This window comes from Chelonia mydas, chromosome 2 (genome assembly GCF_015237465.2).
Source record: "Chelonia mydas isolate rCheMyd1 chromosome 2, rCheMyd1.pri.v2, whole genome shotgun sequence".
NCBI lineage: Eukaryota > Metazoa > Chordata > Testudines > Cheloniidae > Chelonia > Chelonia mydas.
The window spans coordinates 16,257,865-16,278,650 of NC_057850.1; the positions used below are offsets into that span (position 1 = coordinate 16,257,865).

At 38.9% G+C, this 20,786-nt stretch overlaps 1 protein-coding gene across 26 annotated transcripts in view; it reads right to left on the reverse strand.

The window, feature by feature from the left end:
• PHF20L1 (PHD finger protein 20 like 1) overlaps nucleotides 1-20,786 on the reverse strand; it is an 81,712-nt gene that overhangs the window by 15,345 nt on the left and 45,581 nt on the right. For 15 of the 26 annotated variants that reach the window (XM_037891989.2, XM_043539071.1, XM_043539069.1 and 12 more), the window contains 6 exons: nucleotides 13,258-13,476; nucleotides 13,004-13,060; nucleotides 10,837-10,941; nucleotides 4,789-4,953; nucleotides 4,177-4,358; nucleotides 2,008-2,107 (listed from right to left, as the gene is read on the reverse strand). In XM_037891989.2, the coding sequence (XP_037747917.1) occupies nucleotides 2,008-2,107; nucleotides 4,177-4,358; nucleotides 4,789-4,953; nucleotides 10,837-10,941; nucleotides 13,004-13,060; nucleotides 13,258-13,476 (828 nt within the window). The remainder of the gene's footprint in view (nucleotides 1-2,007; nucleotides 2,108-4,176; nucleotides 4,359-4,788; nucleotides 4,954-10,836; nucleotides 10,942-13,003; nucleotides 13,061-13,257; nucleotides 13,477-20,786) is intronic. The other 11 variants (XM_043539078.1, XM_043539077.1, XM_043539076.1 and 8 more) reach the window with 1 other exon arrangement.

The following is a 20,786-nucleotide window of genomic DNA, read 5'->3' on the forward strand; positions in this document are numbered from 1 at the left end:
CAAATTAGCCCACTTATTTAGATGCCTAAATATATATTTAAATATGTATATTTTGTCCTCGTTTCTCCATCTGAGAAGACTAAACTGTTACTTGAATCTCCAGATGGGTGGGGTAGTAGGTATAGGTGTATAACTTGCCTGAAAGAACTCTAAACTTTCCTCCAAAAACATGTGTTTCTGCTCTGAAGAACTGTGAAAATGGCATTGTGAAGTTATTTTTATTGTTTCAATTACTCCCAGATCAAATATACTCTGGTTACAAGTAGAATGGTTTTCAAATTGCCAGCCCTTGAAATTCCTGCTAAAATCTAAAAATCAAGCTGTGTTTCTTCTGACTCATGCACCATCATCTGCAACAGCGATTCTACAGGTAAAATTCTGCCATTGGTTACACAATGAGGTTGCACAGATGTAACTGAATGCAGAAGTTGTCTGACAATTTGCATTCCCTCAGAATTCATGTCCAGTGCAGAATTTTTTTTCTCCACGGAAAATACATTCTGCCTGAGAAGCACTGCAGTCCCACCTTTCGCCCACCAGAGGCCGCTGTTGCACCAGAACAGACAGCAGCTCACTGACAGGCAGCAACAGCCAGCTGCGTTCATAACAGCACGCTACCTGCAGAGCCAGGAGGCATGAGATATGGGGGGAGGGTACAGAGAGAGTGGGGCACATGGGGCTGCTGGGGGGGGAGTCACAGACTGGGGTTCAGGAAGGCTAGTGGGGAGACAGACTGGGGTGCGGACTCAAGAGACAGTGGGGTGACAGCACTGAGACAGGGGCTGAATGGGAGGGGGGGTGCAGGGCCACTTGGGAACAGGGGCTGCAGGTACATATAGGGACTGGGGTCAGGCACATAGGTAGATATGCCTGACTGAATAGGAGAGGCTAGAAATCAGCCAGGGTCTGCATGGGGGAGGCTCCCCAACTCCCTAATAATCCCCCCATCCCCAAAAAACAAAAACAAAAAAACCAGCCATGTTCCATACTTCTCTCATCCACACCTAACAACCTTCCAGGTTCACTCCCAGGCTCCTTCCCTCTCCCTCTGCTTCTCCGTTGCCCCTGACTCCTGCAAGCCTTTGCACTGCTTCTGAGGGGTGCGGGAAATACATTTCTGTATTGTAGTTTAAATGAATTACTCAAAGTTCTGTATTAATATGCCTACTAAGGAATCTATTTGTAACAAACAAAACAAAACAAAACAAACTCCCAACATTTCCTGAATCTTTTTTTTGACTGTATTGTTACAGACATACCTGCTGACAGGTATTTTGAAATAAATTACTAAAATAATTGAAACTGGCATGATTATATTGTGTTATTTTAACAATAAAATATGCAGAATTTTGCAGCATTTTAATATATTGTGTATAGAATTTTTAATTTTTTGGCGCAGAATTCCCCCAGAAGTAAAATACACGCAGGGAACAGATTTGGTGAGTAGGAAGGTACTATTTTTACACAAAATAGTCACTTTTCAGAGTAGAACTGCTCTTTAAGAGCCTACTCTTTGTGGGAGGTAATTTCTCAATAAGAAAAGAAAGCACTCACTTCTTGTGAACTCATGAGAATGGTAAGTTAACATTTTGAACAAAATTTAAAAATTTAGTAACAGAAAAATAAAAGCGGCAAAGAGTCCTGTGGCACCTTATAGACTAACAGACGTATTGGAGCATAAGCTTTCGTGATAGGTGAATACCCACTTCATCTACGAAAGCTTATGCTCCAATACATCTGTTAGTCTATAAGGTGCCACAGGACTCTTTGCCGCTTTTACAGATCCAGACTAACATGGCTACCCCTCAGAAAAATAAAAGTTGCCATGCAGAACCAAACAGAAGCAAATGTTATAAAAGACTCATCCAGAAAAGTATAACATATTAAACACACAAAAATAGGTAAATCCTATTGTGAGTAATGGTTATACAATACCATCTGTTTTTAGCAAAAATGCAACAAGTAAATAACAATTAATTTTGCATGAACCAGTGATTTAACTCATACCTGGTGGGTCCCTGCAGATGTAACAGATGTACTGCTCTGGAATGCTGTCCTCTAATAATCCCATACATACACTATGTTGCCAGCACAGGCATTCTTCACACTACCGCCCAAAAGAAACAAGGTAATTTATTATTTGTAGGTCAGTACTATTTCCAGCTTGTTCAAAATAGAGGGAAATAGCAGCTTTCCGTTAGCAGGCAGCTTGAGTTATGGTATCGTACTCATGCAATTTGTATTTGCAGTAGCAAAAACAAGCCATAATTAAGCATAATTTTAACTTTGAAAGTGACCCCATGACCACATATTCCGATCTGGAAAACAAAATCAAGGATTTAACATCTAGCAATATTTTATTATAATAAAATAAAGTACTTTAGTACTAAATATTTAGTAGCTGAGCATAAAGACACTAGTATAGGACTTTGGCAAAATAGAAATATATAGCAATATATTATAGCACAGGGATCGGCAACCTTTGGCACGTGGCCCAACAGGGAAATTCGCTGGCAGGCCGGGATTGTTTGTTTACCTGCAGCGTCCGCAGGTTTGGCCGATCACAGGTCCCACTGGCCGCAGTTCGCCGTTCCAGGCCAATGGGGGCTGCGAAAAGCGGCGCGGGCCGAGGGATGAATTTAGCCAATTCTTTTTTGAACCCATGAATTTAGCTAATTCTTTTTTCTAATTTCTTTTTAACCCCCATGAATTTAGCTAATTTTTTTTTACCCAGTTATACTTTTGGCCTTCGTAACATCCCCTGGCAAGGAGTTCCACAGGTTGACTGTGCATTGTGTGAAGAAGTAATTCCTTATGTTTGTTTTAAACCTGCTGCATATTAATTTCATTGGGTGACCCCTGATTTTTGTGTTATGAGAAGGGGTAAATAACATTTCCCTATTCACTTTCTCACACCATTCATGATTTTATAGATATCTATAATATTCCTCCTTAATCATCTGTTTTCTAAGATGAACTGTCCCAGTCGTTTTAATCTCTCCTCCTGTAGAAGTTGCTCTATACCGCTAATCATTTATGTTGCTCTTCTCTGAATTTTTTCCAATTCTAATATATCACTGCAACTGCGTTCATCACAGCACTCTACCCGCAGAGCCAGGAGGCATGAGATATGGGGGGAGGGTACAGAGAGAGTGGGGCACATGGGGCTGCTGGGAGGGAGTCACAGACTGGGGTTCAGGAAGGCTAGTGGGGAGACAGACTGGGGTGCGGACTCAGGAGATAGTGGGGTGACAGCACTGAGACAGGGGCTGAATGGGAGGGGGGCGCAGGGCCACTTGGGAACAGGGGGCTGCAGGTACATATAGGGACTGGGGTCAGGCACATAGGTAGATGTGCCTGACTGAATAGGAGAGGCTAGAAATCAGCCAGGGTCTGCATGGGGGAGGCTCCCCAACTCCCTAATAATCCCCCCCATCCCGCAAAAAACAACAAACAAAAAAAACAACAACCATGTTCCATACTTCTCTCATCCACACCTAACAACCTTCCAGGTTCACTCCCAGGCTCCTTCCCTCTCCCTCTCCTTCTCCGTTGCCCCTGACTCCTGCAAGCCTTTGCACTGCTTCTGAGGGGTGCGGGAAATACATTTCTGTATTGTAGTTTAAATGAATTACTCAAAGTTCTGTATTAATATGCCTACTAAGGAATCTATTTGTAACAAAACAAAACAAACAAAAACTCAACATTTCCTGAATCTTTTTTTTGTGTGTATTGTTACAGACATACTTGCTGACAGGTATTTTGAAATAAATTATTAAAATAATTGAAACTGGCATGATTATATTGTGTTATTTTAACAATAAAATATGCAGAATTTTGCAGCATTTTAATATATTGTGTATAGAATTTTTAATTTTTTGGCGCAGAATTCTCCCAGAAGTAAAATACACGCAGGGAACAGATTAGGTGAGTAGGAAGGTACTATTTTTACACAAAATAGTGTACATTCAGAAGTGCCAAGGACTGAATGCACACAAACTGTACCAACCTCAGTCTTAGAGAGGTGGTCCTGCACAGAAAAAATAGAGGCATTGTGTGGAATGCAAAAAGCTTTAACTGCTACCACCTTTTTCTTACCTGGTGTATAGACAGAGAACTTCAGGGATGCCAAAAGAGCAAAAATTCACAAGAAAGAATGCAGAGCGAGTGCCTTACCTGAATCATGAAGCCATTTTCCTCATCCATTTCACAGATGCATCTAACAATTTCATTGAGAGCATCCTCTTCATCCTGAGACTCTTCAAAATTGGTTGAATCAAAGTCCTGATTGTATTCATCACCACTCAGTAATAAGCTTTCTGTGGAGGAATCATCTAAGAACTCCACATCCGAGAGGTCTAATAAAAACAAATAAATCTGAAGATGTACATGCAAACAGATTTAACGTTTTACAAGAACGTAGGACTTAGATGCTGAATGATCCTGCACTACACATAGCGGAAGTCACTCACAGATTTACTGCTGGAAGATTACCCTTCTTGGTGACCTCTACTGTATATACAGCAATGCAATGTAGCCACCTTAGAGGTAGGAGTGGCAACATCCAACCAGTGCCCAGCACAATGCAGAACAGCATGAGGAGGGTAAATGTTTTGTTCAATCTGTCATGAAAGTATATACACGTTGGTTTAACAACATACAAGCATAAAAAGTTTCATATTTTTATGCCTAAAGTGAATTATTTGGCTTGCATTTGGCCTTTTTAATTCGCCTTCTTTGGGAAATATAAATTTTAGAACAAAATTTCCTACTGTTCAGCCAACCTACTTTCTCCACTCAGGTCGACAGACAGGATGGCTCTTGGATACTGGTATGAAGTGTTCTTCTCTGTAAACATGCTTCGCAGAGTCAGAGAGCTCCCAGAAGACCGTGTGAGTGGAGAGGAGCACCTTTCCAAAAACTCAAGAGAACTATCTTCATAATCCGAATAATCTAAAAAATTAACATGAACAATGGTTATCTGATGTTATAGTACTCAAGAAAAAGTATGTCTGTAAGAGTTCACAAGGCCTGAGAATGACGATTTTGTAAGAAAGTTACAACATTATGTGCAAAAGATAAAGAACATGCATTGGTGCATAAACACCAAAATGAAGGGAAACGTATAAATATCTACATCACACAAACCCCTAAACGGTCTTATTTTACATGTGTATCAATGTAAGCGAAATTAAGAACATTATGGTTACCAAGTCAAGCAGCAGAGTAAAAAAAAAAAAAATTACAAAGTTAAAAATGTCTCACGTGATTTCAGCTCTGCCCCTCTTATGTACATACACTGCACCAGACCAATTATATAACTTCTTATTTCTCACTTCATACATATCTGAGATTGTGAGAAAGTACCTTGTAAGACTACAAAAAGGAAAGAATATTGCACTATATCCATAATCAGAGTTCTTCAATTGATCTTTGATTGACTTATTTGTCAATTCTTTTCTATCAAACAGTATTGTGTGTATTGGACACATCTTAGAGGGTTTTCATAAATCATGCCTCATCATTACATGGTTCGCCTTCTTTCCCACTGACAATCAAATAGTACCCCAACTGCAACAGACTTACATGGAAAATAAAACTAGTAACAATGAATGTTTAGCTCCTTCTGATGTGTTCTAGAAATTATGAGCCCCAGTTCTTGTGTTTTTCTTGTTTTGACACTGAGAAAAAACAGAATCCTTTTTGTCTCACGTTCCTCTCCTGCTTCCCAAATTTCATGCCTAAATCTGTCCAAACGTCTGCTGCTAAGATGATCTTGCTTTTTCAACACACAATGCTTGCCAAATTTTTTAAAATGTTCCCAATTAAGCCATGAACCTGAGGTCTGCTGGAGAGTTATGCGCACGTCTCTGCAAATATTAGGTAAAAATTTTTTTAAAGAGAAATACTTAATTTTCAGAGAAGCAGAACTACACCCTTGTGCAATATTGTAACCTCCCCCACACCCAATAAACTAGTAATGGGAGAACTTTAAAAAGTCTGAGGTTTGGATAAATATCTGGTTTTGATGTCTCTTTGAAACAATGTAATCCTCCACACAATTTTCAATCCTCTGTTTCCAGCCTACTGCTAACTTCTACAGCAGGGATCGGCAACCTCTGGCACGCAGCCCGCCAGGGAAATCCACTGGCGGGTCGGGACAGTTTGTTTACCTGCAACGTCTGCAGGTTCAGCCGATCGCAGCTCTCACTGGCCGCGGTTTGCCGTTCCAGGCCACTGGGGATGCGGGAAGCGGCACGGGCCGAGGGATGTGCTGGCTGCCGCTTCCCGCAGCCCCCATTGGCCTGGAACGGCGAACCATGGCCAGTGGGACCTGCGATCAGCCAAACCTGCGGATGCTGCAGGTAAACAAACTGTCCCAGCCCGCCAGCGGATTTCCCTGATGGGCTGTGTGCCAAATGTTGCCGATCCCTGTTCTACAGCATCTCCCATACATTCCGTACTCTTAAAGTCCTGTTTCCTTCCCCTAGAAGTGATTCTCTCCATCCCTCTTTCTTCCACTTTTATTTTTCTCTCTACTCCCATCCCCAATTCATTCTGTACCTCTTCCCATCCCTGCGTCTGCTGCTGCCACCTTCTCTCCTTTTTTGCTGGAGATCAACTCCAGCACCAACACCACTACCTGTAAGAGCTGAGAGAGCACCTCTACACAGAACAGCTCTGCACAACTGGCCCAAGCCTGCAGCCACAACAATCACAGGGAACAATACATGGACAGATATTATCCAAGCACGGTCAGACTACATGTCCTAGGACATGAGTTAAATAATTGTACTCGCTGCTCATTACTTCAACCTTCTCATCTTCCTTTTTAAAGTATTCCACAGCCCTGCTACCACCATCTACAACAGTCCCACGCTGAATGCTTTGTTCAGGCTTCTCTCCTACATTCTCCCTTTCCACCATAATCCACTGTCAATTCTGTGCTTTCTTCCATGTCCCCTCTAAGCTTAGGGTAACCTCCCAGTCAACATTCCCCAAGAACCTTTGCTATCCTTCACACCACTCCTAAATACGACCTACTCCCTGATACCCATGATCAGTGACAACTGCAATTCCAGAGTAATTGTGTTAATTGTGTCATCTTCTGTATTGTCCCAAGGTGCTGTGCATTAAGATAGTAACTTTTTTGCCCAGTGTCATCAGTGTATAGCAGCATATCCATCTATGATGTGACAAATAACACTGAAATATATTGTGACTAGGGATTCTTTCTTCTTCATCCTCCCGCACCCTTAGGTGCGCAGAGCGCCCATCAGTTTCCACCATTTATTTTGGTCTTGTGCTGGTCTGTTCAGGCTTCTGAGTGTCATATACTTTCTCTATTGTTCTGTGTAAAGTTGCTCTAGGTCGACCTCTTTTTCTCTTTCCAGGTGGTGTCCATATTATCACCTGCAATGGAAGTCATATTGCTGGCATCCTCAAACCGTATCCAAAATATGTCCATCGTCATCATCTTGCCATATTCGATACTTTAGATTGGTTTGTTCTACTTGGAATTTCTGATGCTGCAAGAATCTCTTTCCAATGGATTCTGAAGATCTTCCATAGACATTTACTTTCAAATGAGATATCTTCTTATCAATTTCTATAGTAGATTTCCATGCCTCTGCTCCATTAAAGAGGACAGAATTCATGCTGGTGTTAAAAATTCATGTTTTTATGTCATTCCCAATCATGCTACTTTTCCAGTTTATGAAAGATGTTTTCTGCTTTTGATATTCATTGCTTGACATCTGGCCTCAATGACAAGAGCTATCTAGAAATCTGAGTAAACAAAATAAATGTAGAAAATACAATGTCTATTTGGTACATCAAGTACTAGCAGGCTTTCACCTAAATGAAATGGGAATCTTCATTAACCGTTTTTTCATTTGTCCAACTTACACTAAAGTTATCCTTTCCTATTCAGCATGCATGAATGTTAATCATTCCTTTATTGCAGATGCCAGAGTATCCTTCTAGTCTTATCTGTTTCACTCACTAGAAATATCTGATAAACTGAAGGTTTCAGCTAGCATACATAAGGGTTTTCGAAAATACTTTGCTCTCTATGCTCAGAGGAATATCATGTTCCACTTGTTCCAATTACAATATCACATTTCCAGAAGATATACTTGTAATTCCAAATCAACAACATGGCCTATTAGGCCTATTCAGTATAACCTGTGCAGGACCCAATGTAAACTAATACAAGACACCAAACTATATTCAGTTTAAATTTGTATCTGACTGCTATAACAGTCATTCTCAAATCTGTCTGTTCAAGTGTATTTGTCATCATTTTGACTATTTTTATGTAAAACTTGCATATTCATTAGTATTATTATTTATGCAAGGTTTTACATTAATACTCTGATCCTACTTTCAAAGGACTGAACCAACAGTATTACACTTTTAAAAAATTATTCAGAAACTGGTTTAAACTATAAAAAGATCTCCTGGGCGTGTGTTCTGAATTATTGCAACTTAGGTGCTGGTGACGCTCTGCCTTTGGCTTTATTCTTAAAACCACATCTGTGTGGAAGTGAAAGCACAACTCACCCTGCAGTGCCTTACTGCCTACCAGAGGAACTAGTTCGGACTTACTAGACTTAACTAAATGACAGCACTTCTAATATTTAATGTCTCCTTGCATGCACATAAGGGGTCACACCTTTCCCCACATCCAAAACCCAATTTGCAGATAACAGAAACCTATGAAAAGTTTATCATTTTAAATTATGTTGACTCAGATAAATGTAGAAAAGTAGCATTAAACCTGATTTAGCTGAAGTGTATACCACATTCCTGGGGACAATTTTCACCTTACTGTGTGTGATTTGAATGAATAAGTGTTTGCTCACTTCAGAAATCTGCAGTTTATCCTCTAGAAAGTCATGGTCAGAAATTGTGATGAACTAGGAAGGGCTTTACGACACTATTTTGTCACAATTCTGTTTTACTATATTATAGCAGCAGCAAAGAATGAGTCTACTAAACACAAATGTTAAGAGACATCAACAAAAGTTGTCCCATTACCATCACTCCTCCCCCTCCCTTAAAAAAAAAATTATACAAAAATACAACCTTCCCCAGCTTTTCCTTTGTTTTATATTGCCTGCCTAGTTAGACTGTAACCTCCTCAAGAGCAGGGACTGTGTATTCTTTTGTGTCTTGAACAGTGTTAGGCACATTGTTTGTAAACAAAAAGCTGAGAAAACAGGAAATGACACCAGAAATCTTGTGGTGCAGAATGTAAAAAATACACTTGAAACCACATGCTTGTGAGCAGAAGTTCTCACTAAAAATCCTTGTCCTGGGGGCTCTTAAATTATTAATCCCAGAGAGTTTCCAGGAATCTTGTCTGGATTACTCTGAATATTTCAATCACGAATATTATGACTGACATCTACTAAGGTACACTACGGATTTGTTAATGAGATAAATCAATCTGAGGGGCATGCCAGAGGCAGCCAACAGTTTTTGTTTTCCATTCTTCGTCTTTTATATTACAGAGAAAAAAAGAGCATATCCCATAAACAAAAAAGCAGCAGAAAGGTAAGAAAAATACATGGTATAATTAAATGGCAAGTCCCAAGACATTTACGGTAAAAAGGAATTTTTCACAAAATGGATATCTCATCACTGAGGTGAAGAAAAGATCAGAGAATTTTGGCCATATTATTATTATTTGTATTACCATAGCACACAGGAGCCCTAGTCATAGACCAGGACCCCACTGCCCTAGGTGCTGGACAAACACAGAACAAAAGGACAGTGCTTGCTCAAAAGAGCTTATAATGTAAGTCTAAGACAAGAGGCAACTGATGGATATCGACAGATGGTGGAGGAAACAATGTGACAAAATTGGGCAGCAAGATAGGCAGCGATCTCAGCACATCAGCGGCCTAACCATTTGTTGCAAGCAACAAGCGAAAGGAGAGTTTCGAAGGGGGATAACAAGTTGGTTTTACAGATGTTTATGGGGAAGCTCTTCCCAGCTTGAGAGGCAGAATGGGAGAAAGCACAAAAGTGATTGTTTGAAAACAATGTGTGGGCTATGAAGGCTGGCATCGTGGGCTGATCAGATGCAGAAGTGAACAACTCGATAGTGAATGAGAGATAAGAGGGTAGGAGCTGGCCATAAAGGATCCTGAAAATGAAGACAAGTAGCTAGTGTTTGATACAACAGAGAAGGGGGAGCCAGTGGTGGGATGCAAAGACACAGGTAACAGTCAAAGTGACAGGCTAGGAAAATGATCTTCACAGCAGCATTCTGACTGGATATGAGCTGGACAAGACTGCATTTGTCAAGGCCAGAGAAAAGGATGTTGCAGTAACTGAGACATGAGATGATGAGAGCAAGTATGCAAGTTTCAGCTATGAGGATGAATAGTAAAAACTGTATCTCAGAGATGTTATGCAGAAAGATTTGGCAAGATTTAGACACAACCTAAATATGAAAATAAATGTAAGCAGTGAGATAGTCAGGGCTGGATGTGAAAGAGTCTGAGATGCAGAACTGGGTGGAGGGAGGCTGGAGTGGAGAAGTGTATCTACATGTCATTGGTGTAAAAATGGTAGTTAAAGCCATGAGTGGCCATGATCTCCTGGAGACAGGATATAAAGGGAGAAGGAGAGGAGATACCAAATCAAAGTGCCTTTGCTATGTGAAATTACAAGACCACCACCTCATTTTGGTAATTTCTGAAATTTCAGAACTTGTTTCTGAACTGTATGAATGTTCAATATTTCAGTCGGTAACAACAACCAATCAGAACCAGAAAGATAGTATTTGATCTTTACTTTTTGTCTTCATTTTTCTTAACTCACCATGCTGTTTCGCTTTCTTCTTCTTTTTTTTCTTCTTCTTCTGTTTTGATTTATGATCTTTTTCCTTTTTCTCTTTTTTCTCTTTATCTTTTTCTTTCTTTTTACCTAATTGCAAATTAACATTTTAAAATATTACCATCATCCTTGAATACTTTTTTCTTTCAGTTACCCTAAAAGCAACATTTAAATTTTAAATCAGTTGTTCCAGTCACCTCCCCAGAGTGGAATGAGTCAATTAATTTGTTCAGTGCCATGAGTATAGCCCATGTGATTAACTGATTTTGGAACAGCACTGGGGTTCTGCCTTAGCTGAGACACCTTGAAGTTAACACAGTTATTAGTGAGACTCTTCCTAGAAGAGTAACATAATTCAGCTTCTCAGTGTCAAGAAGTCAACTGTATCCCACATCTTGACAGGTAACATTGTGTAGCCTTCAGAATTTCCAGATGTGACCCGCACATGAGGAAAAAAATAAGACCCAGTTTTAATAAAGCTTATATTTTTAAAAATGTATATTTTAAAAATACATCAGTAGTACATCAATTAGTTTGCAAGAAACAGAGTAGACAACCCATTTATTTTCCAGGTTTTGATCATGCTGTAGGAACAGGGAAGATGAGAACAGAAAGAACTCTTAATTTAAAAAATTACATCCTCTAGCAAAGCATGCTACATGATCTAGTATGGAGCTTAATGATTAACACCTGAAACTGTAGCTGCCATAAATTCCTTTAAGAACAGCTAGCTGTCCTCTCACCCAAAATTTTATCAGCAGAGTTTGTTCTGAATAAAATTAAAGTTACATTTTTGATTGTCTACTCCTTTTTAAGTACTACTGAAATCTACATGTGAATGGAGTCTTTGTTTTATAATAATTCATCTGTCCCTGCTACTTGCTTCCCATGTGAAGCCACAATCCACAGCTTCTAACTTCATAGTTATTTCCAAAGCAGACAGTTGTGAAGTCAGAAAGAGGGACTTGACTTCAGCTGGAAAATAAACCCCAAAGACTGACTCTAAGATAATACTCTTTTTTGTAAAAAGAAAACGAGTACTTGTGGCACCTTAGAGACTAACCAATTTATTTGAGCATAAGCTTTCGTGAGCTACAGCTCACTTCATCGGATGCATACACTTCCCCCCGCCCCCACTCTCCTGCTGGTAATAACTCACCTTTCCTGATCACTCTTGTTACAGTCTGTACGGTAACACCCATTGTTTCATGTTCTCTGTGTATATAAAATCTCCCCACTATATTTTCCACTGTATGAATCCGATGAAGTGAGCTGTAGCTCACGAAAGCTTATGCTCAAATAAATTTGTTAGTCTCTAAGGTGCCACAAGTACTCCTTTTCTTTTTATGGATACAGACTAACACAGCTGCTACTCTGAAACACTCTTTTTTGTGTACATTTCCCTTAGCCACACAGAATAAGAGCAGATATAGTGAATGTTTCAATTAGAGCTAATTGGGCTTATTTCTATTCCTTCTTTTATTCCATAGATTGATGAGCAATTCAGACACATATAGGGCTGAATCTGTGTCAAAAATGAATTTGTTTGGGGATGGAAATTGTGAATCGTGGCAAAAGTGAAATTTTATGAATGAGTCCCCATCTGACCATCTCTGTAATATTTGAAGAGTGAATACCCCAACCTTCCTTAATTTATATTTCATTTTAGGAGGCATTGCATATTCTGTTGGATACCTAGCCATTAGACTTTTCCTTTATTTATTCCACCTCTAGGCACAAGTTAATAACCACACATACCACTAATTTAATTGAAAAAGGTTATAAAGGGTACCCTATCATTATTCTTTTCCTCTTAGGCCTCATGCCCCACCCAGTTGGTCTAGGAATGGACACATGACATTATAGCCCTACTATTACTACCGGATTTGTCCCTCTGTGTCCTTGCAATTTACACACAATCTCTTAGGCATACATTGTCACACAAGTTTACTTATTTCCAAGACCTTTTGCATCAATTTAGGTGTTTGCGTTTCAGGTTTTTTGTTTTTTAAAAGCTGGATGCTTTAGAAATATTAATACAGCTGAGCACTTACACCTAAAAGAGCATAACAGGTAAAAAGTTAGGGACAGGCTATGTTCTTACTCTCTCAAGCTTTAGACTTTTTGCTTAAATATGATTTTCTGTGCATACCAAATGATGATGAGCTTTTCTCTTCCAATTTCACCTTTTTTTCAGTTTTCAGTATACCTGTAGGTTTAAGAAAAACACACAGCTTAGTGGGACCACTGCGGACGATGTACTTTCTTGTAAAAGTTACTTGGTTGTAAACATTCCTATCAATACATAATTAAAAGAAAGACACAAGTAACACATTGATTTTTAAAGATGCTTTACAATTACTTTTACGGTCATAAGCACTGGAAACAAAAAGCATTGTAGTTTACCAACTTCTGAATGCTTGTCCTTCTCAATGACCTTCTTTAACATTTTCTCCTGCAGATTCTCAAAACATTTCTCCTTTACAGGCACAGAGAACTGTATCTCTGTCCCTTCAGAGCTGACTGACGTGGAGGACCTCTTTTTTTTACTATTCCCTTTGGGTAACTTTAGACTATTGGTTAAAGGCATTTCCAGATGTAAGGCATGTACATGGGACGAGGGTGCTGAAAACAAGAAGACAAATTTACTGGGCATTCAGTAAGGATTTAATCCTGTATATCAGCATAGCAGCTAGGTCACTGGCTGAGTCAGGCTGCTGAAATGACAAGTACAGGAAATATTTTCATAATAGTGAATATATTGTTAAGTTTTGAATGCCTAGGTCTCAGTCTTACTATTTACTAAATGCTACATGCCAAAAAAAGTCTGTTCTCTCTACTTTAAAAAAAAAAAAAAAAAAAGGGAGATATCGATTCCAAACAGAGAGGTTAATTTCAATTTAATTCTCTCCTGCTTTAGATAATTTTTTTCCTTTTCTTCTCTTTCCATTACAGTGGAAGTCACTAGTAACAGTCAAGGAGCTGATGTCACCACAGTTAATTAACTGTGTCTTACTTTGAAGGGATAGCTATCTTTAATAGATTTTAGGGTTACAATGCTACTTATTAAAAAAACATTTGGCTCAATAGAAAGTCTACAACATCAAAGTTTATTGCATTCAGGAGTTATTTTTAAAAATGGTATTCTACCTCTAATCTAATAGAAGCTCATAAGGTTACCTCTGGAAATCAGTGTCCTTTTAAAATTGGAATCTAAAGAAAATAAATTTGAAGTATATGTAAAGCAGAAAGCTTTGTGTATAAATCAGAATTTGAAGTTACACTTGCATACAAAGAGTGCTTTGAAAGATTTCCTAATCTGCGATTATTCCCTAAAGTGCTCAGTATTTAGAAGATTTTTCTCTTCATTGCAAGCTAGGAAATCATAAAACTAACTGAACAGAGATGAAAAAATATTTTAATATTGTAACTCTGATATTTATTATCAAAAGCATCAAGGCAATTTTCAAATAATCAAACCAAATAAGACCCAAAGTTATTTTGATCTAAGGAGGATACCTATTTTACTCTCTGCCACAGGGAAAAAATATGTTGCTCAGTAAACAATTACCAGCATCACCAAGATCTCCCATCAACCTTGCTAGCCAATGCAGTGCAAGCTCTAAGTCTGTTCCCTAATTACACAACAGGAAAGCTCTAGATGTAGTCTAAGGCCTCCCTGCCTAATGCTGCAAAATACTAAGGAAATATAGTCTTACAAAATTATAAGGAGGTATCTGGGTTTTTTAAACATTTAAAAATCTATTTATCATCCTTTTCGGTTTAAGAATCACTCTCACAAGAGTAGCTTGACATATTTTGTGGTTAGGATCCTCTGATGCTGAGGTTAGCACAGTAACAGCTGTTTGGGTGTTTAAATCACTCTTTTGGGTAAAGTTTGTGTGTACACATTCTGGTAATATTTCAGGCCAAGTTTTTCCAAAAGTTATTCATGATTTTGAATATCCAATTTAAAAACACTAAATGGGACCCAATTTTCAGAAGGCAGGTACTCAGCACTTTCTGAAAAAATCAGGTACCATTATGGTGTCTCAAAAGTTGGGCCCCCAAAAATAGCATTCAAAATCCTTAATCGCTTCTAAAAATCTTGGTGTCTGACAATAACGCAAAAGATTAACCCTGCAGAAAACCTTAAAGCAGCCAGAACCACTACCTTTAAACTGAATATGATCCAAATAAAGAGGAGGTTCTTTTGGGGTTCTTTGAAGTCCCCTTTTATAGAGTTCATTACTATAAAAGAGAAAACAATTAAGGAAATTAAAAACAGGATTAAGAAAACTATGTGAATTTAGTGCTCATGAAAAGCGATGGATTGAGAGGCCTGAAAATCGAAGTCCTCTACTTAACAAAAAAGACTCGGTACAGAAAGCAGTAATGCTCTGGGGACACGTATGCGGAGAGAGAGCACAGAGCCTCCTCCTGGGCTAGTTTTCCCTCACCAGACAGAGCGCCACACACCTCACATCAGCTTCCCCCTAGCACTCCAGCTCCTGAGAAGCCTCTTCCCTCAAGCAGTAACCAAGGAACTTCACAGTGAACAGGCAGCAGGAGCAGCTAGGGCACTGGTACACAAAGCAGCAGGAATTACCCAACACAGAGGCTACTACATGGTGGACCTTCCAAGCTGTCTGATGTAAAGGCAGCTTCAGATCCCACTCCCCATCATGCACCCTGGCCAGCAGCTGGAAGCAGCTACTTGTATTGGGTAGAGGGAAGGAGCCAAAGTGCCTCTAGGTCTCAGGGTGTTGCTTGGAGGTGTTTTCTCCAGTTGGTGTTGTTAAGCCCCATCCAATAGTTTGAACAGACTATTCCTGATGCCCAATACCCTCAACACTGGCCCCAGCCTGAGCACCACTCTGAGCAGCAGAGATAGGAGGGGAGGAGGGATACGTAAAACATCCTTTGGGTTAAGTATCCCTAATAAATATATTTGTTAGCAACAGAAAACATTATCTGAACCATTTCCGCCTCAGGACTTCCCAGCTTCTGTGTCTGTCTTGTTGGACTGTAAAGTTCTGCAGGGCAGCAAGAGTCTTCACTTTGTGTTTTTACAGAGCCAGGAGCATACTGTCAGCACATAACAACAAACAAACAACGACAACCTCCCACATCCCATTCTACCAGCAGGCTTCACCCTAACCTTCAAGGACCACCTCTAGAGATGGAAGCTTATTTTTTAGTATTCTATGGACAATCAATACTTGGCCTCTCTGTCAAGGCTAACAAAGGTTCCAATTAGTGCTAATGTGGTGGACATGCTGCTACTTATTTTATTTTATTTGGGGGGGGGGGGAGTGGGGGTTAATGTGGGCATGTGTGCTGTAGAAACTAAACTGAGATCACATAATACCACACATCAGATAATCTGGTTAGGCCACTACTATTTTGAGCCAGAACATTGAGGGCTCCACATCTGAACAGTCCACTGAATAATCTAGTCCCAAGTCATCTTCCCAAAACAGGACTGGATTTAAACTAGTTATTTAAAAACAATTTTCCTATGTCAGCGATCCAAACCCATCCAATGTCATTATTCCAAACATTACCTTAAATTTTCAAAATCCTGAAATTAGACCAATTTAAATTAATTTAAAGCTTAAATACCACCTGACAAACTAATCAGCTGGTGACTAAGAAAGCTGGCTGATGGCTCCAGGAGGTATTTTTTATAGAAAGAATTCTGCTACAGTGACACTAATGCCCTTTCAAATAATTTACCCATGTAAGCTCCATCACTACAGTAACAGGAAAGGAGAAGATAACTCATACAGTTACACTTTTCCTAGTGAGCAACTTTATCAAGTCTTCACTCAGAGGTGCATAAGAGGAAGTGGATAATCATATGAAATAGAAGCCTAGATATACTTCCTATTAGTAATCACTACATGTTTTGAAAATTATAATTTCATTTGTACCTAAATAAATGCTATTTCATAAACCTGATATTTTAATTTCAAATGTGTAAGTTATCATATCTTATAAAATAAAATGTTGATTTACACTAAATAGCCATAAAATTAAGTAAGAGGTGATCATTCGGAGCCTTTTAAACCCATGTAACCAACAGAGCAATACCGTTCATAATTTAATAATTTGCATAAACTAAATACTGATAAAAATGAAACACGGTAGTGACTCTGTAAAGGAGTTTTTAATTGTCATTTGTTTCCTCTTGAGGTAACCAGATATGACCTCCTACCCACACACAGCGGCAGTGTGGGAATCTATGCAGGAAGTGCTATGCATGCTGTGTATTGTGTGTGTACACCAAAGACACTGAAGGACCAGATGTGAGCAATCGATGTCGATATCATTACCTCAAAGGCAAGTTTTGCCACCTCCATGAAATAATGGAAAGACCTATTTCAGCTCAAATATATGCAGACTACATCAGTTTTGCTGCTTTAATTATGCCAGCATAGTTAAAGCAGCACAGACCCTCAAGTGCAAATAAATGTATATTGGTATAAAATAGCTTATTCTGGTAAAACCTATTCCAGTTTGGCAACACCTAAGAACCTATGGGTTTTCACCAGAATAACTATGCCAGTTACCAAAAAAAAAAAAAATCACATCCCTTAACATTGTAATATCTTTAAGCATAGATAAGACCAATATAGTCAGGGCTTTCTAAAAAAATATGGATTTTGTTTTTTTCATTTTGGAGCTTCTGTCACTCTCAAGTATTTACATGAAAATATATTTTCAAATATATATCATGGACATTTTAAACAGACTCTTAATTTCAATCTGTGCATGAAAACTAACTCTTTTAAAAGTTTAAAGGAGTGATGAGAACATTAAGGTTCTTGTTTGCCTATTAGGAAACAGAAGAACTCCACAAAACTGACTGTAACCCTTCAGGGGACAAGCAACGGCAGAAATCATTGGAGAGAAGGGCATGACTAGCAACTGGAATGAACTCTCAATGAATGCTGAAGACAAGGGTGTAGACAGATCTGTGAACTGCTGGGAGGCTTGGTTTGCTAGTATCAGGAAACTTCCGAAACACTGGGTAGATGAGAACACTGATAACAATTCAGTATACAGAAATGGCTAGCTAATCTCATTTTTAGCCTTGAGTATTAAATTCAGTAGGTAGTGGTTTCTCATTCTAGCTACAGCATATGTGAAAGTTGTTGATCAATACTGAGTTAGTGTAATCAGCGATCAAAATCATCAATGAATGAATTCATCTGACGTCTAATTTTGAAGAAAATGGTAGAAAACAATGGACTGGATCATTAAAAATAGATAATTGTGTTAAAGTATAAACACTGTCAAGAGTTGTTAAATTGCAAGATAGGAAGATTGCATGTTGACATTTGCATTCAATTTCCATAATCATGTAAAATTTGCAGAGTATAAGGAGGGTTTTGATCAAAACAAAGCCTGTATTTTACACAAGGAAATCTACAATGAAGCACTAATGGTACAAATGCAACAGGTTTCAGAGGGACTTAACAGTTTACAGGCTGTCTGTGGATATTTGTCAGTCTCATTGGAAAGCAGACTTGTTTTAACTCACAAGAACCAAAGACAAATTTGGAAAAATAATTCTGATAAACTATACACCTTTTCCATTACTTAGTCAACATAAGTCCTAACTATAACTTTAGGCTGAGCCCAGAACAAGAAGCAGCAGTTGAGATAAAGAAGCTAAAAATGTAACATTGAATTCCCTCCTTGCACTTAAAACTGAAGATACTGTTCGCTACTCCAAAGAAGGTGGTGGTTCTGTTCTAGTTAGTAGCATCAAAATGGTGGAAAACTGTGGAAATAATGGAAGACATGACAGTTGAATTTAGAATTTTGTCAGTTTTCAAAAGAACTGCACTTTGTCCTGCCAGCTCAAAAATAATCAGGCATCTTTTAAATACATTTATATTGATCAGATTTTGAACATCTGCAATAGGCTAGGTGCTGGAAAAGCAAATAAAATTACTTAGATTCTCAGCATTTCAGGTAGAGGACTGTCTTTTCATGGTATATGTGTGTACCTTGTCTAGAATGCACAGGGGGCACCATCCCCATCTGGGGTCTCTGGGCACTACCTCAATGCAAATATTAAATAATAAGTTGATGAAAGTGTATCAGTATCTATATGCAGATATCAAAGAGAGTGGTAGATGTAAGTAGTTAATAGTCCGAGGAACTAAATTATAGTGTTCTTGTGTTTTACTTATAGAATCACAAGCTGTACATTTTGGACAACATAAGTGCCTTTGCTTGAAGCATACATGTAAGAAGTTAATTGCAAAGCATGTGTTTTGCACTTCATTGCAGAAAAGCTCAATTTTTCACTGCCCTCCCCTTTGAAAAGCAACATGTTAACGGTTTGACAAAAGAAAAGCTTTGAAATGAATGAATAAATATTTAATGTTCTTTTTCCACAATTAAATATGATCTACTTTTTTTTTTTTTAATGGCTTATGTCCTACACTAGAGCCAAACACTTCCAGGCCCACAAATGGCATCACTTTCTCCAAATGGCCCCTGTATCTCTAGCCTCAGAAGTTATGACAAACTTAATACATTTCAGTTTATTCAAGGTAAGAAAAATAGGTACCATTTTAATTTGAGTCTTGGGGAAATAGCATTTCTCTCTATCTAAATATTACAGGTCCATCTGCTTCTGTACATTGGGGACAATAATAGGAATACTGGTAATATCTTGCACTTTTATAGCATCCTCTATCCCAGGACCTCACTGTGCTTTATTAATATTAATTTAGCCTTGTTACACTTTTCTGAGATAATGCCATTTCACAGATGAGAAAACTTATGCAGAGAGAGATAAAGTGACATGCTCAACACCAGAAAGTCTTTGGCAGAGCTGAGAAGCAAACCCTGGTCTCTTATCTAACCGTAAGTCCCCTGAGACAAGAGCACACTAAACTTTTATGGGAGATAATTTTCCATATGTGGTACACTGTAATTTAGTGCATCAGGTTCAAGGTAGCATGTTTGAAATTTCAAACAGAAACTTTGGCAGATTTGACTGCTGGAAGATTATCTGTAAGTAAAACTGGTTGCCACTGGCAAGAGCTATGTAGACATGCACCTCTTGTCTTCGGAAGATGATTTATTGCAGACACTTCGCAAGCTTCAAAGGGCTTACAATACTAACAGAGAAGACGGTAAGCTGACTATTTTTTGCCCTTGGTCAGCTCCTTTTCACTTTTCTCTCCCCTCATATGGCCATGAAGCTCTACTTTAGAAATCACGAAGTCTTTCACAATCCTCTTCACAGTTATGATATACATGATCACTTAATGAAACCTATCCTGACCTTGTCCTTGTTGAACCTCATCAGATTTCTTTTGGCCCAATCCTCTAATTTGTCTAGGTCCCTCTGTACCCTCTCCCAACCCTCCAGCGTATCTACCACTCCTCCCAGTTTCGTGTCATCTGCAAACTTGCTGAGGGTGCAATCCACGCCATCCTCCAAATCATTAATGAAGAAACTGAACTTGACTCAACCCTTTTTTTTTTTAGATCTGAGGATGTCAAAAATCAATGTGTATTTTCTGGGGGGTAGTTGAGAAACATCAGATTCAATACGTCAGCCAGTGCTCCCAACAGATTCTGAAACTGCAATCCGCCAGTGGTGACATTGCCACCACTGGCTTCTCAAAGGATGTGGAAGAAGCCAGCCTGAATTCAGTACAATCCATGACTTCCATATCATCAGCCATCCTCCAATTTTGACAGGATTTCTGTCTCGATTATCCTCATTCCTGATCAAAGAAGGTAACAGCCCTCAAGATGGAAGTGTGGTAAGACAATATGGGTAAAAGAACTCTAGTTTTCCTCAGAGAGAAGAAGCTAACAGGAATAGATGTGTCTGGATTCTAGGGTATTCGGGCAAAAAAGAAACCAGTGGTGATTGCTCCTCAAAGAGCCACATTGTC